Consider the following 16,714-nt stretch of genomic DNA (forward strand, 5'->3'; position numbering starts at 1 on the left):
CATGTGACATGCCACAGTCATCCTCACAGATGCAACTGTGCCCATAACACTGTGCTCCAGAGATGACCATAATTTTCTGGTTCAGGATAAAAGTTTTTCAAGCTGAACTTACACCTTCAAATATGTTTCATACTTTAAGCACGGGTACTGGGTCCTTTACTCTTAAAATACTGCAGCAGCTGAAATAAAATATCTATAGTAACAGTCCCCAAATTTTGGTAGAAAAAGAGCTACAATCTATAATTAAGTTCCTTTAGCTCATGCATAATTTTTTTACCTCTTTTTCATCAGGGACTGAATATGTTGACATGCATGCTTACTTATTCTATAGTCTAATTGTTATTTCAATCTGTAATGGAAGAAAGAGCATTTAACTGCCATTATCTGCTGTTGGTTTATGAGAATTACAAAAGCTAACACCAAATTAAGCAGATATTAGTAGCAATCTGCCTGTGGTATATATTTTAAAAATGTCTCTCTGTGTATTATATTTCTAATCAGGGAAGTAATATTTTCACTTGCCTGGAATCAGGTGGTGGAGCAGGGAAGTCTGAAGAATCTACGTCATCATAAACATTGTCTCCATAATCTGAAACAATAGTGTTCAAAAGAATGAAACATTATTATGTGAAAAATGAGAAGTGAATACATTGTGTTACAATGTAGCAACATTGACAAGAAATTAGGGCTAGTACTGTAGCCATTTACTGTCTATGGTAACTCCGGGTTCTGTTTTGCACAACCCGTGCAACACTATCCAACCTTTTCAGATTGAGATTCTTTATTAATAATAACAGATATTCACTGAAATTCTAATCTTCTGAAGCGAAAGCAAGTTTTGGCACATGAGATAGCCTTTAATTTTCATTTTAATTAATCAAATTCCCACGGTATTTCACTAAAGTATATTTTCTGAGTTTGATTTTAATGCACATTCAATAACTTCTACAGCGCCCTGGTCAATGCAACATTGCTTAGAAGTGGATATGAATAATGGGTATGTTAGTTTTTAGGCCATCTTGCAATGCCAAAGCAGTGAAGAGAATTCTTAGCCAAGAATACTTCTTCAATCACGTTCAGCATGTTTGTAGAGGGGAAACAATTGTTTTAATCATCAAATCAATGTATAGAAAAATCAGCAGGATATAGAAGGTTTAGAAGTCAGCTCTGGAAGCAGACCCAAAAATTCAAAGAACTTCCTTTTTATTCCAGAACTGAGCTGATGCTTATATGTTCTTTTACAGAGGCACTGCAAGTGATAGAAATAGAACAAATAATTTCTCTTATTTTGAGGTCTTTCACTGGCTGCTTATTTCCAGGAGTATCTGTTCCTATTTAATGCCAAATAAAATGGACTAGTGCAAATCTCAGGTAGAAAAATCACATTAAATACATTCAATTGTTTACCAGGGAGCTTGCAATGTATATGTATCTCCTTGTCTGCAGCCAGATCAGTCACAGTATTTGAAATTTGTTTACTGGAACTGGGTTAGCAATAGGAAGTCCTGTTTCCTTCCTTGGATGTATTTTTGTGACTAGCACGATACAGAGAAATGTATACAGAAAAAGAATCAGGAATCAATATGGAGACAGAACAATAGGCTATTAATTACCTTTTCCAGACTGCTTTGTTGAAGAAGACATGCTGGGGAAAAAAAAGCTCATTAAGTATCTGTATCACATTAATAGCCTTTTTTGTAACCTAAATAATTTTAAAACCTTGCAACACAAGGGCTTAAAGTAATCTCCGGATATTTTGAAGTGCCACTAACACCAGCAATACTTAGGGACTAAATATATTTTTATCACTGAATTAAAGTAAACTGGTTCAGAACCAAATGACTGAAGAATGTGGCAGAAACACCACCTGCTCATTTATTCTCTAGGTATGATGGATAGAAGACAATCTTTGCATTTTTCTGTTTTGCATATTTTTCCTAAAATTTTGATAATTGGGCTTAGATTTACCAGTTCATCTCAGCTACATTGTACTAGTGAAAAAAGTAAGTTTTAACTGAGTATGCAGCAAATTTACATGACCAGTGGCACAAAGATGATAGATTATTCTGGTGCTTTTCACCAAAAAAAGAATTTGGCATATTTTGATTACCAGACTTTTGCAACAAATAGAGCTTGTTAAGAGAATAATTATGCAGGTGAAAAGAAAGCTCAGTGTTTTTGCAGAAAAGTATCATCCTGAGCTGCAATTTGATGCATGATTCATTAGGCTGCTGTGAGGACATGTTAGTAGCATGTGATCAATGCTTTATTAGAATTAGTTAATGTGCACTTTGATTTCCTGGCAGACTCTTACAACAAATTTTCATTTTCTTCTGGCTCATTGACTTTGGCTGTTTTTTCTCGTACACTTTTCTTTTTGCCATCTTTGACCTTTAGTCTCTTCAAGATTCCCCAGGGCCAGATACCATTCTTATCTTCATCCTGCGATACAGACCTTTGGAGTATGCATGTGATTATCACAATGTAAAATGTAATGTTCTTCTTAAAAGGCCCAGTAAAATTCTCCATTGATGCACATAGTTATCATTTATTCCTGAAGTGAAGTTGCTTACCGAAATGCTAACTTCCTAAATTAGAAATATGTATGTTAGGCCACTTGTAGCTATTGAGATGTATTTGTAGTATTGATGTTAATCTAGTGGCTTACTATTTTCATGTTGTTACTCAGCAACCTAGAATTTTAGTCTGTTATTTTGATTTCATACCTATTCTGTCTAGTTGGAAACTGGGAGGCTTTCATGATTGCAAACTGCTTTTGCTGACATATCAAAATTACAGAACAAAACTTCTTCAAAAGACTGAAGAACCCTTTTCTCTAGCTTCACATATCCATTTTGATGTATACCGACTTGCTGATCATCCTAATACCTGCTAATTGTTATGCTTGATTCAAAACCACCAAAAACTGAAAGCATTCTGTCAAAGAAGCAAATTATTTAAAATATATAAAAACATACCTAGCTATAGCATCTTCATCATCAATTCCATCATAAATGTCTTGATCAGAAGGAGGAGGTGGGAACATGTCTTTAACAGATCAAATAGTGAGTTAATGCAATTATATTTCATGTTGCTGAATAAGGTATCCATTATAGGCTTCTTTACTGCATCGGATGTGTGTGCAGTTTATGCAATATCCTTGCAATTTGAATCTTTCTGTAAACAGGCCCAGACCCTTTATTAAAACAGAAATTTAGACTTATTCCAATTTAGAATGCCATCCATAGCATTTAAATATGGCACTGCCAATCACAAGAGCCTGGATACTGAAAACAAATGCTTCTACACTGTAGTCAGTGAAATTCTAAATGGCTGATTTTAGCCCAGACCTTATGATGACTTTTAAGTTTTCATGTGTGACTCAAGTGATGATCAAACATGTCACACCAACACTCTCAGCAGCTGACATTTTGTTTTCATCCAAAGAAGTCAGAGACAAGAGCAATCTAAGCTCCCCATTTTGGTCTCAGTTTTGACCTTTGTGCCCCACCTCCTTGAGTGCAGGGTTAGCTTGGTTTGCATGTCCAATTCTAGGCACTGGTCAGAGTAGGCACTGAAATCTGCACTTGACTGGCAGAAGCTCCATTCAGTACTGCCAGGGGATGCTTCTGCCATGACCAGTATCTAAACTTGAAGCTGAGAAGATGAGCTGTGCTCTTGTGATTAACAGAGAATGCTACGTAAATATATATGCTAACAAAGGGAAAACTGGGTTTGAATGTGTCAGCTTGACAGCATGAAGCTGCTGCAGATGGGCCTCCAGTGTGCTGCTGCAATTGAAGTTCCCCTTGACTCTGTCAGCAAAATGAAGATTTAATTTATAGTAGTGCTGGCTATTTCAGGACTGGATTTCTCCTGTACAAAACCTCTTGCTCATGTTAATATTTCTCCAGTCACATCTGTGGTGTTTTGTGGGATTATTTGCCTTCACACACAAGTAAAAGGTTAAAGTTTGATCATCTGGTATGCTGGTGATTCACAGTATCTGGAGACAAACATTCTGTCTCTCACTCTCACTTAAGTTCCCATGTGTGGCAGGGGAGTTTAGTTGGCCACTACCCTTCCTAGTTTGTTGCCTGTTAGCTGACATTTAACTTGCTTATGGATAATTACTGCATTATGGGGAAGCTGCAGACATCAGAATGTGAGGGTAAGAAATACACTGAAAAAACTCCCCCCAAATATGTAAGTAGAACTTACTTCCTCCTCCACTTTGGTCACCATTTTGACTGGAAAAGCAAACAAATGACATTTTAGAAAAAAGAAGTCGTCTTTCAGAAAAACACAACACCATGATCACCCATCACTTCTTTAATTATTAATTCTAAAGCTTTTGGCCTTGGCAGAAGTATTTATAATGTATTTTATATTCCTGTTGATATCTTAAAGTATGAAATATGCCTTTGGATCATAGGATAATTTGTGTAGGGGGGATCTCCGGAGATCATGTAGTGAGACCTGATGGGAATAAAAATATAATCTGACTAAGCACTACAGAGTAGATCCAGATCCTTTAGATTCATTCCTTATGAGGCAATCTTCTTGAAATGAAGTGGTAAACAAGTTAATTTATTGCTCAATTAGCTTTCACTGGGTATAAGTGTATGTTTCTAACAATATGGAGGGAGTCCATATTAGCCTGACATTCTAACAGTAGTTGAAAAAAGCCTGAGAGGTTCATAGTAGCTGAGATTATTTCCAGGTCAAAGCCTTACCTAAAATTATACATCAAAACAAGGTACTTGTTAAATTCTTGTGCCAAGAAATACTGAAATACAACATCCGTAGTCATTTATTAATTTTGGAATATTAGCAATACTACTGATAATGAGATAATACTGTTTGGTTAAGAGCTTTTTTTTTGGAATGGCATTCTTCTAGTGGTTTCAAAACATATTGATATATGTCAGACCTTCCAACACTTCATGCTCATGAACTGAACAGAGTGCTATTAATCACTAGAGAAGAAAAAAATGTCAAAATACAGCTTAAAGGTTTTAATGAATCTAAGCCAATCATTAATCCTTTGAAGCTCCTTGGAATACAGTGTTATTTTAGTAAGCAAACAGTGCAATTGTTTGCTTTTGAATGCAATGCATTTTCTAAATTCCTTGCATCGAGGTGACTAATTGTAATGCTTGCCCTACTGAAAAGGATTGGCCAAGGATACCTCTGCAATGAAGTAACTAATGCTGAGATTACCTGAAACCTAGAACAACTAACATGGCTCTCATGGCTGGGTCACGATGCTATGAGACCAATGTGCTGGGAGGAAAACTGATACTGAGCAACTCGGAAAAAAATCACACACAAAGCTATACTGGTTGCATGGAAAATGCCAGCCTGAAAGCAGACTTTTTCATGTGCTGCTGCTGAAGCTCACAGGGATGTTCTATCAGCCAGCCAGCTGCAGTCCTTTTATTCCAGGCAGGCCTCTAAGCTAAGGAGCTACATTGGAAGCAGTAAAAGCAGGTGTAATGGCTGAGCGCTTCAAGATGGCTGTCCTACATATTGAAATCCTTTACACCCATAAGCAGATCTCTTATCTGAATCCCAGGCTCTGTTTCTGCACATCAGGACATTTAATGGAGAATGGTTTGTCGAATCACATGTAAGCAGCAAAATTTCCTGTGAGGTCTGGCAACATAATTACCACTGTCATGCTAGGCTTATGTGATAGCCATGAGTCTGGAAACAAGACCACTAGGGTATTTCCCTGTCAGCAAGTCTGATCTGCTGCTGGATATGTCACTTCTCTAGCTGCAGATCTATTTGACATGAAAAAGATGACACATTGAAGTAGAGAATCTGCAGTGTAGCACTGCACTGCAAGTGAATGGAAACTGTGCTATAGAGAAGAAGCTTCCAATGAAGTAAAAAAAAGTATAGCTTATACCCATCTCATGGAATTTGAGAGGCCTTGTTTTCAGGGGTAAATTCATAAGCTACACTCTCTTCTGAATGGTTACCCTAGACAGGATTTCAGATGTCCCTTCTCATCAAAAGGAAAGGGGTAATAAGAGTTAAAGACTCATGCTAAGGCTGATGAGGGCAATGAGGGTGATCAGGAGTTCCCTGGTACAGTGAGTGCTTCCATTGCTTTTAGAGTCTTTTAGTCTTGCATCTTAGAAAATGGAGCATGGGAAGAGAATTGGACTTCCTGCAGATGATTTGTGATTCTGTATGGCTTGCACTTTTTTATCCTTTGCATTTCAATGAAGTAGGTCCTCTTCCAACAGTATGGGCTCCTCCTAAGTATGAGTGCTTACACATGCTGGATTCCAGAATTCATTTGAACTCCTCTGACCACATATGAGCTACTCAATCTGAACAGCTACATATAATAGTTAACATTTCTTATATAAATGGCTGTTCTGTGACAGGAGCTGGGTTTGTTGTTGGAAAACTTCCCCTGTCTAGGCTGACCCAGGTGAATCACTTGTTTCATTTCATGCATTCCTTATACATACCTACTAGTAGTGTCCTGCTCTCCAACATCATCATATGTTTCTTGGTCACTCTCTGTATGTTTCACAGCAGCTCTGGTAGATGATTTTTGCTTTCTTTTTAAAGAATCATAATCAATCTCCACAATGGTTGTTTTAATGTATCCATCTAAATAAATGAAACCATGCAGTTCAAAGTTATCAGTCATGATAAACGGATGATTTTACTGAGAGGTTCAGAATTAGTGACTGAATTGTTTTGTACAATTTTTGAAAACTTTCAAAGAAATGTCTCATTCCAAGCAGCCTCATCTATCAACACAAATACAAATATCAGATCTATCTCAGATCCCCCCGTTAAGCCCTCCTCAGCTGATGTTTAGTTCACCTACTTGTTTCTCAGCTACAGCAGAAGAATTTCCTACACAGTAATCATGGGGCAGACTCCTTTTCTCAGCTGGCTTTGGGACCACTTGTGGCAGGACATCTACCCCCCCCCCCCCCCCCACCACAGAGAGTTGGTGCATAAAGAGATAACCTGTCCTGTAAGGCTCAGCAAGGGGACATCTGGCACCAAAAGGGCTCAGGCTTCAGCTAAGTATCAACACCTTAGTCTGAAGATTTGATGTGGGAAGAGATAAAAGAAATATTCCTGAGTAAGAGACCCTGTTTTACAAACTATGAAAGACACACAAGTTATCACAGTGGCAGAAGGCCTCTACACATACACCCTGAAAGTGTGGAAGACCTCTCCCCAGAGTCTGGACACATGGTTCAGTCCCTGGGGATTGAAGGAAAGGATCTCCCCACCAACAATTGGATGGTAAGATACATTGAATCCTAAGTTATATTATTTCTCTACTAGCTGTAACATTAATTAAAGGTACCTTTAACCTCATGCTGTATTACTTACTAGTAGTCTCTTTTTGTCCTTATTCTTGCGTAATGTTAGTTTGGTTTAAGTCTTATGCCTGTTAGTTTTATGCCTATTAAATATAGAATCCATTCTATAATAGACCGAATCAGCCATTATTAATGAACTTGCAAATGAGAGTGGGTTCTGGGGGGCTGGCCACCTCAATAAAGCTACTGCCTGCTGCCAGAGGCTTGGGCAAAAGGCAAGAATTTATCTAAATCCCCACATCCATTCATAACACCACTGCAGTCTTGTGGCATATTTTAGGGCAGTACATGACAAAAAGTTCCTGACAGGTCATTAGGAGGACCATGTGCATTGATCTTTCTTCGAGTTGGCAGACACACTGTAGCTGCATTGACCAGAGCAGCTGACCTGAGATGAGGAACTCTGTCTCTCCTGAGGGTAATTTTTGACAGGTATAGTGCCTGTGCAGAAGAGTGCACAAATGGATTTCTCAGAGGTGAAAAATGCTCATGCAGCTTTTTGAAAATGGAAAATTCAACACACCACTCTCCTTCTTCTTAGTGAATGCAGTTTTTAGTGTGTTTCCTCTCAAAGAGGAAGACATTGATCTTTCCTCTTACTTAAATGATAAGAACTGATTTTCTTCTTTTGTTTGGTCTTCACAGACTTGGCCTGTGAACATGGAAGGCTGAAGCATTGGTGTAAAAATTTGGTCTGAATTATTGAAACTTTTCAATGAGAAGCCTTGTACAGCTTCAAGTTTTGCTGATGCAAGAATTAATTCATGAAAAGTGAATTAATTCATGAAAAATAAATAAATTAATGGACTGCACATGCACTAGAAAATACCCTTCTCCCAACCCTCACCAAGGTTTGATTTTCTGTGCATAAAATGATTAATGTAATTGACTAATTTTCACAACTTCAAGGTATCATTGAAAAGCTGTTGTTGGAGCTTGCCTCTTGAGATCATATTGGCCAATCCCTCTAAACAAACATGATCTTCCATTAGAGCAAGTTGGCTAGGACTGTGTCCTGTTACGTTTTGAAGATCTCCACAGATGGAGACTCCACCACCTGTCTGAGCAACATTTTCCCTTGCTTGGTCACCCTCACAGTCAAAAAAGTGTTTTCTGCCATTCAAATAGAACCCTTGTGTTTCAGTATGTGCCTATTGCCTCTTGCAAAGTCATTAGGTAACTGGAAAGAGCCTGGCTCCATTTTCTTTATATCCTCCCACCAAGTATTTATGAACAATTATAAGATACCCCTTAATTTTCCCTTCAACAGGCCCAGCTCTCTCAGATTCTCTTTGTATGAAAGACACTCAGCTCCTTACTATCTGCATATATCTATCACTACAAGCTGCTTAGCTTGTACCATCTACAATTTTGTAGAACTCTGTTCTCCATGTGTGAACTGTCTTACTAATTTTATTGGCATTTTAGTTCCCCTAAAGATCAAGCAAATGCTTTTAATAATTCTGTTTGATTTATGGATCAACCTTTTATAATCCAGGAGCCAGATCATCAAGCTTTTTATACTCAAAGATCCACTGATTGTACTTACACCTTAATTGGAGAAGCATTTAGGATTTCAGAGAAAACAAAACCTGGAAGAAACTTTCCATAGGAATAGGAACAAGAAAAATACTTAAACCAGGCCCTTATATTCTCTAATTCTATTTTAAAAACATCCATGTTATGGTTAATACAAAGACATGAAAAAACATGATACTTGTTACTTTCAGGGAGCTGAGTTCTGATGCTATTTGAAGGCTGTGGACAGGGAATTAATTCTCAGTATGTCAGTGAAGGTCCTAGCATACTGTGCCTCACTTATTCCAGTGGTTATAGGTGTTACATTATGTTGTGCAATAACTTCCTGCTATGAACTACCTGAGGATGGAAAGATGACTTGAAGTGATTATTTACTTTGGTGGCCAGTGACTCAGACATGGTAGGGCTAGTCCTTGGTGTAATGCTCACATGTTTGCTGTCATGCAGTGAAAACATTCAGGAGCACAGTGAAGAAAGAGAACTCACAGCATCCTTTTATCCTGCCCAGCCACTTTCCTTCTGGGTTGTCTGTGAGGCGAATGATTTCAATCTTATCCCCCTGTTTGACAGTCAGTTCATTCCTTCCTCCCTTGTGGTCAATGCAAGCTCGTGCCTGATGAAGGACTTCGATGGGTCCTGTCAACTGAAGAAGAAACAGAAGGTATTACAGATGGGGAAAAATTGAGTTCTTTCCCAGACATTCAGAAAAAGAAGTAAAAATAATGATAGCAATGGTTATTTGTTTCATTGCCATTTAAAATACTATTGCCAAATAAACAAAAGGGCTTCCTCCTCCTTGAATTACACAGTTTAAATTAAAAATCAGAGATTAAAAGAAAGGGGAGAGGCATGGCAATAGAGCAATTGAAGAACTCACTGGCAAAATCACAGAAATACTAAGATTGAAATCAACAAATTAGCCTATGACACCCTTTTATGAGTTCACAAAACAGATGCATTGAATTCCAATGGGTGTCTCCATTTATTTCCAGCAGAACTACTCAAATAATCATAGAATCTTTTAGGTTGAGAAAGACCTCTAAGATCACTGAGGTCTACCATTAATCTAACACTGCCAAGTTCAACTAAATCATGTCCCTAAGCACCACATCTACAGATTTCTAAATACCTCTATGGAGAGTGATTCTACTGCTTCACTGGGCACCTCTTCCAATCCTTTGCAACACTTCAAGAAATAAAGAAATTTCTTCAACCCATAAAGAATTTTTTTCCTAATATTTAAACCAAACATTTCCTGTAACAATTTGAGGCCATTTCCTCTTTTCCTATCCCTTGTTACTTGGGAGAAGACACTGATGCACACCTGGCTACATCTCCCTGTCAGGCAGTTGTAGAGAGTGATAAGGTCCCCCCTGAACCACCTTTTCTCCAGGCTAAACATGCCCAGCTCCCTCAGCTGGTCCTCACAGGACTTGTGCTCCAGACCCTTGATCAGCTCTTTTGCCCTTCTCTGGACTCGCTCCAGCATATCAGCATCTTTCTTGGAGTGAGGGCCCCCAAAACTGGGATTTGAGGTGCAGCCTCACCAGTGCCAAGTACAGGGGACAATCAGACAATCCCTGATCCTGCTGGCCGCACTATTCCTGACACAAGTCATATGAGTAAATATTCATTAATGTTAATGAATCTGCCAGATAATGCTTTGTGTTTACTATTCCACTCTATAAATGATCTTGCTCTATAAATGATCATTCACAAGAGATGATCTCATTGTTTACTGATGTCCAGGTTTCACTTTGTGAGGTCTCTACATTATGTTATGAAGAAGCCATTTTAGGATTTTGTATTTGTTACTTTAAGATACGTATTTCAGAGGCATAGTACTCTTGCCAATTATAGTCTATCTCAGGAATATCTATCCTGTATAAGTGGACAATAAATGGGAAAGAAAATGTGCATTAAAATATATTTGTTTAAGAATAATAAAATACCTTAATGGTTCCAGGAGCAGAGTCTATAAGCTAAAAGCTTTCTGTGTACTAATGCCTACATTTCTTGTGACTGGTCTAAAAAATTGACTTGGCACCTAATAAACACCAGCTAACTCATTAACTATGTGTACCTTTAATATTTGCTTCTTAACTCATGTCAGGCTCTCCACAGCAGACCAAGGCCATGATGTGAACCAATATGGCTTTATGTGTGCAGAGAATAATAGGAAGAAAAACAAAGCTGCCCACTGTGTACAGTGACACTGAAAGTAGCAGAATGGAGAACTGTGAAAGGGCATTAGTTAAGAAAAACTGACTGGCAGACTTGTAAACTGTGGGAGCATGCTGACAACCAGCTATGCAAAAATGATTTAAACCAGAAAGAATTATCTCATCATTTAGCCCCAGAGAATGACTGTAGCTCTCCTATACAAGTCTGATTTTCCTTCTCCTCATTTAGGCTGGAATTTACTGTAATTCCCTTTCTACCAAGGCAAGGGCAATGTGGTGCAATACAATTTTGAAATCTTTAAAGGGCTAAATACTTTTGTATCTGACTACAGAGAAGCAAATAACACTATGTGTATGGGATTCAATTCCCACTTTTATTAAGTGCTTTTGATGCTATTCTAATGAAATAAATTATTAGAAACAGAAAAGTGAAAACAGATGATTTTAAGGCTTTCTTACATAGAAAAAAGGTGAGAAAGTAATTTAATGAAAACTGTAAGCAAACAGTCTTTGCCATCCATCAGTGCAGAGCTTGCATTCAAACATATGCCAAACAAAAAAGGTAGCTTAAACCCTTATTTAGAATATATGCAGGTGTTTGAACTACCTACCATAACAAATAGCTTCATAGCCAGGTGAAAAGTCTATTTTGAACTCTACAATGCTAAATAATGCTGATTGCATACCCTTGTCCACATTACCAAATAAAAAGCTTACTTTGAACTTTTTCCTCAGTTCATGCTCTTTCTTTTCTTTTTCCTTTTGTTCTTTCTTCTCTTGGTCAATTCTTCTCTTATCTTCTTTGTCCCGCTTCTTCTCTTTTCCCTGTGATGATCTGAAAGAGCATTGCCAGGACAGAATGTATGTAGAAAATCTTCCTTAGAGCTACCTTACCCAAGGCTGGCAAAAAACTGCAGGTAATGAAAAAAGACTTCTTCAAGTGAAATCAAAGCTACACATTCTAAACCATAATGCAGCTGCAACAGACAGAGTAAGCAGCCCTTTATTACATTTGTAAGTTACAGCGCCTGCTCTCATGAGGGCAACACACCAGAAAAGGTTATCTGCCTCCACATGTGTGTGTCCAAATGTCCCTGAGATAATTTTGTTGAGCATGCTTGTGAACTGGCAGCAGTCTAGGTGTTGTAGTGGATGCACCAGATAAATATTTATCCAGGCTCCCAGTGGTTGATGCAGGCTGAACTGAAGCCTGAGATGCTGTTTTAAAATTGATTGCAACCTATTCCAGCAGTCTGCCCAATGACTCAGTCTTCTCATTTTTTCACACCAGGGTACACTACCTGCTCTGCCTTAGGTACTGGAAGGGACTAGGGTTTGGGAACTTGGGATGGAATTAGGCCTACATCTCCAGCTCTGCCATTTGGCTGAGTTTCAGAAACCTGTGTATCAGAAACCCTATGGAACTGATGGAGTGAAATTCCCTTTTATTTTTTCCCCTATACTTTTGCTAGATGGGTAGGCTGAAATTACTAAAAAATAAGTCTGAAATGAGGATCACTTTAGCTATAAATCAAAGGGAATTTAACAATAATTTTTTGCTGAAAATTGTTGTACATCTGAAATATTCTACATCAATTATTTATTCAGAAGGAATTAGAGTTTTATTCAGAAGGAATTAGAGTTTTTCTTTGGCTATAGTAACACTGTAAATCCCACAGATTTAGACATTACCGGGGCAGAGAGAGTCAAAGGAAAGGTCTAAATGGAAGAAGAAGAAGCAGAGCTTGTATTCTGTCTCTGTAGCTATACTAGTTGACTCAGATGACAAAAACTGTCAATCCAGCCTCTCACAGTAGTTCTAAGAACATTTATCTGAAAAGCAATTAAAAAAAACCCAACAAACCACACAACAAAAGATCTATCTGGGACCACAATACCTTGTGGCTGAGCTTATTTTTCCTCCTAGGCTGTAATTCCAACCAGTGGTTCAGACATACTCCTCAGATCAGAAATCAGAGTTCTGTTACCTCGATCACAGTAACTACATTACTTAATTGCAGGAGTTTTGCCATGCCAGGGCATGGCAGGTCTAACTAGGAAAGAACCTGTGAACAGACAGACTTTCTGCAAGTGAAATGAATGAAGACAGTAATCCCTGGCAGGGACTGCACCAGAATGGCACTTTTATACCAGATGAAATACAGCTATTAGAAAAGATAGTAATAAAGATACAATAAGTTATAGAGTTTAGAATTACTACCTGATGTCATTAATGTCTTCATACATCTCTCCATCACTTTCTTGACCCTATAAAAATAATCCATTTTCAATCATCTAAATACAGTTGAAAAGACATGAAGAAACTTGGTCTGATATATAAGCTTCATACAAACTATATAAAAAACATATATAGCAAAATGCAAAACCTTTATTCTTCCCGAAACAAGTTACTACATTATTCAAACACACTATTCTTTTATTTCTGCTATTTTTTTTACAGGATCATACCTATGAAGCCTTGGATTGTTAGAATCACCCAAGCATCAAGCACATCCAAAGTGGATGTTTTATTTGCAAAGTGTGTCCTGTAAAGTCTTTATCATTGCTGATGATTGCACTGCCATTATGAAGGTGTCAGGGTAAGCCCTATTTAAACTGGAATGCTAAGGATCTAAATGGGACTCAGATTAGGGTCTAAGAGATTGTCTTAGTCCTTATCTAGCCAGGTGCTTAAACATAATGATAAAAATCCATGATTAGCTGAAATATTAACTAAAATGCTCTATTACCACAATGGAACAGGACCATTATTTCTATTATTTCTCAAAAATTCTAGTGAAATGAAATGTCAGTGGTAATAGAAGACGTAGTTTTCCATTTTCTTCTTTTAATCAATTTTTGGTGTCTAACCATTTTTGATAATTTGTTCCAGTTTACTCTGCTTCTCTGATTTCATTTCTATCCTTCACAACAAATAATTGCTTCTACAGCTTACTGTGGATACACTGGATTAAATCTGCAAGTAATTGTCTAATGTGTTGAAGAAGTTTCACTAAACTTGTAAGTTTTTGCTAAAAAATGTTAGGTTTATGTTGCTGGATAGTACTTACCCTCTGTGTATTTCCATGACCTAAAGGAACAAAAAATATAAAACCAGGATATTTATTTTTCTTGTAAAGAAAACAATTCCTTCTAGCATTAACTATTTAAAACTACCTATAATATCAGTGATATTAACTAGAAATTTTTCTTATTCAGAATACTGTTTTTTGATGAAGGTATGAATGCAAAATTCATACTTTGTGCAGGCTCCTGTTTTTTGATGAAGGTATGAATGCAAAATTCAGTTTTTCTAGATTGCTTTCATAGAACATTGCAAACTAAAAATATCTACAAACAGCATATTTCACTATGTATTTTAAAAGTGGAAAATCTGTTTTAAAACATCTTCAATGATGTTAGTGAATTTACCTATGCTATTTGTTTACAAAACCACTACTTATATGAAAAAGTAATTGTCAAAAACCTAATAAATCCAAAGAGACCTCAAAGAAATTGCTTGCACCAGCCGAAGAGCTGAACAAGTATGCCAAAGGCTCTTTTCCTAAGCCAGCCTCTACCCTGGGCAACAGGAAAAGATATTGTGTGAATCTCCTGATTCCACCTTACTCTGCAGGCAGGAGGTAAAGAAAGGTCTGTTCCAGCTGCACAGCCTGCAGTGTTGCGAGTCCTGGAGGGCTAGCACACTAAATGATGCACAGTGTGCCTGGCACAGACCAAGTGCCACTAAGGAGGGGTCAGAAGGCAGATTGGCATTCTTTGTGTCACAATCTGCTTGTCTGCTGCTTCTGGTACAACTCACTGCCTCTCACTGCCTCAGACCACAAAGCGACAGTAAAAGCACAGTCAACCCATCTTTTTTTTTTTTTTTTTTTTTTAAATCAAGTATAAACCAGAGCCTCCTTCACCAGATCACACAACGTCAACTCTGAAAGAGCAGCATTAATTTTGGTTCAGGTTTAAAGATCTGGTGATTTATAGTCCCAGCATATTTCTAACCAAATAAAAACAAAAAGAAAGCTAAAAAGAAGAAAAAATAGAAAAAGAAGTGGGTAAGGGGCCGGGGGGAGAGAAAAAAATTTAATGCAGTTAAATCTATCATATTAATCACAGAACAATAGATCCATTAGTGTTATGAGACAACCATCTTCACCCACAAAATGGCAGAACCAGTATAATTAGTAAACTGATCACTCTTGAATACAATACTTTTGTTTGTCTTATAAATACAACATGCTTACAGCTTCTCACAGTAGCCATTAATTAAAATGTATAAAATGTATGCATCTTACCCTGTGAAACAAATTCAACGTCATCATAATTTTCTTCATTTTCTAGGTTTCTGTAAGCATGAAAAGGTAAACATGTGAAACCTGTGAAGATGGTTTTATGATTACATTTTCATTAACCATTTTTCTGGTGCTTTTTATTATCCATTTTATGCAAAGGCAGAACAGTCTATTGAGCTCTATATCCTACTTAAGTACACACAAGATTTTCTAAATTGTTCTCTCTGACTGTGACTCAGTGTTTCAGGTGGGGCCATCTTGATCCAGAGTAAAAAAACATCAAAGTGAGCCAAAGGCACTCAGAGAGAGCATAGTATGAAAAATATCATAAGGAAATGGGCTGACTGAATGGAAAGAATCTGTTGGGCTTTTTAACCATTTTTGCAGGTGTAGTCTTCTTACAGTGCAAAAGTACAATGTCAGACTTTTTCTCAATGCTAAATATAGCTGTGAGACTTTGACTTGTTGGGCTTAAAGTCTAAACAAGGACAAGAGAAACGGTGTAAAGGTTAGGTCAGGTAAAATGTCATCAGAGCTCTTAGATTTAAAATGTTGTCCAAATGAAAGAAACAGGAAATTGAATTGAGACTATAACTAATTATATCAGGGACTTTTAACTTTATAATGCTTTGTAACAGCAGAAAGAAAACAAGGGCTGACAATTATCATCAAAGAAGTGTAATCAAAAAAGGACTTGAAAGCAGAATGGGATGTTCTAAAATTGGCTTGATGGGGAAAGCATGGAGACAGGTGAAAGCAAAGGTGTCGGCACGCAGGCACAAATTTTCAGCAGAGAGGAGAATTTACAGGGCACACAGAAATGTGTGAGCAGACAGGGCATCTGGAGGTACATTTCAAAAGTGTCTGATGTCAAAGTTAGCTCCTATGCCTTGGTAAAGAGGATACCCAGCATGGCTGCTGCAGGTACTGCAGTTGTGAGGCAGGACTGATGCTGTCACACAGCACTGAGCTGGACACGCCTCCCTAACTCCTCCTGCCTGCTGTTTGATGCTCTTTGCAGTACCTGCTGGCCAGAAAGCAGCTCATTATTTAGGCTCAGCTTTATTCTGGTCAGTTTTGATGCTGGACTTAAGTACTTATAACTCTATCAGCAGAGGTTCCGCTTCTGTACACAGCTCTTCAAAAATGGATAAAGAAAGGAGCCCCATACCAACAGAGACTTCTCAGGGTTATCACACAAGGCCATGTCACAGCCTCGGTGCAGTTTCACAACCAGTGCTGAGCTCAGTTCCTCCAGCTTGCAAAGCTGCTTCCTGGGGTATTGGCTCATAGACCTGACCCTCCTGGCCCT

The 16,714-nt window shown here is 37.9% G+C and overlaps 1 protein-coding gene across 3 annotated transcripts in view; it reads right to left on the minus strand.

Annotated features, from left to right (window-relative positions):
- The window catches only part of FYB1 (FYN binding protein 1), a 45,151-nt gene that overhangs the window by 7,815 nt on the left and 20,622 nt on the right, over window positions 1-16,714 (minus strand). For 2 of the 3 annotated variants that reach the window (XM_038124622.1, XM_038124623.1), the window contains 11 exons: window positions 15,406-15,455; window positions 14,164-14,183; window positions 13,314-13,360; window positions 11,810-11,927; window positions 9,396-9,552; window positions 6,492-6,636; window positions 4,222-4,250; window positions 2,979-3,048; window positions 2,315-2,455; window positions 1,614-1,645; window positions 523-589 (listed from right to left, as the gene is read on the minus strand). In XM_038124622.1, the coding sequence (XP_037980550.1) occupies window positions 523-589; window positions 1,614-1,645; window positions 2,315-2,455; window positions 2,979-3,048; window positions 4,222-4,250; window positions 6,492-6,636; window positions 9,396-9,552; window positions 11,810-11,927; window positions 13,314-13,360; window positions 14,164-14,183; window positions 15,406-15,455 (876 nt within the window). The remainder of the gene's footprint in view (window positions 1-522; window positions 590-1,613; window positions 1,646-2,314; window positions 2,456-2,978; window positions 3,049-4,221; window positions 4,251-6,491; window positions 6,637-9,395; window positions 9,553-11,809; window positions 11,928-13,313; window positions 13,361-14,163; window positions 14,184-15,405; window positions 15,456-16,714) is intronic. The other variant, XM_038124624.1, reaches the window with a different exon arrangement.

The sequence above is a fragment of the Motacilla alba genome, chromosome Z (assembly GCF_015832195.1).
Source record: "Motacilla alba alba isolate MOTALB_02 chromosome Z, Motacilla_alba_V1.0_pri, whole genome shotgun sequence".
Lineage (NCBI taxonomy): Eukaryota > Metazoa > Chordata > Aves > Passeriformes > Motacillidae > Motacilla > Motacilla alba.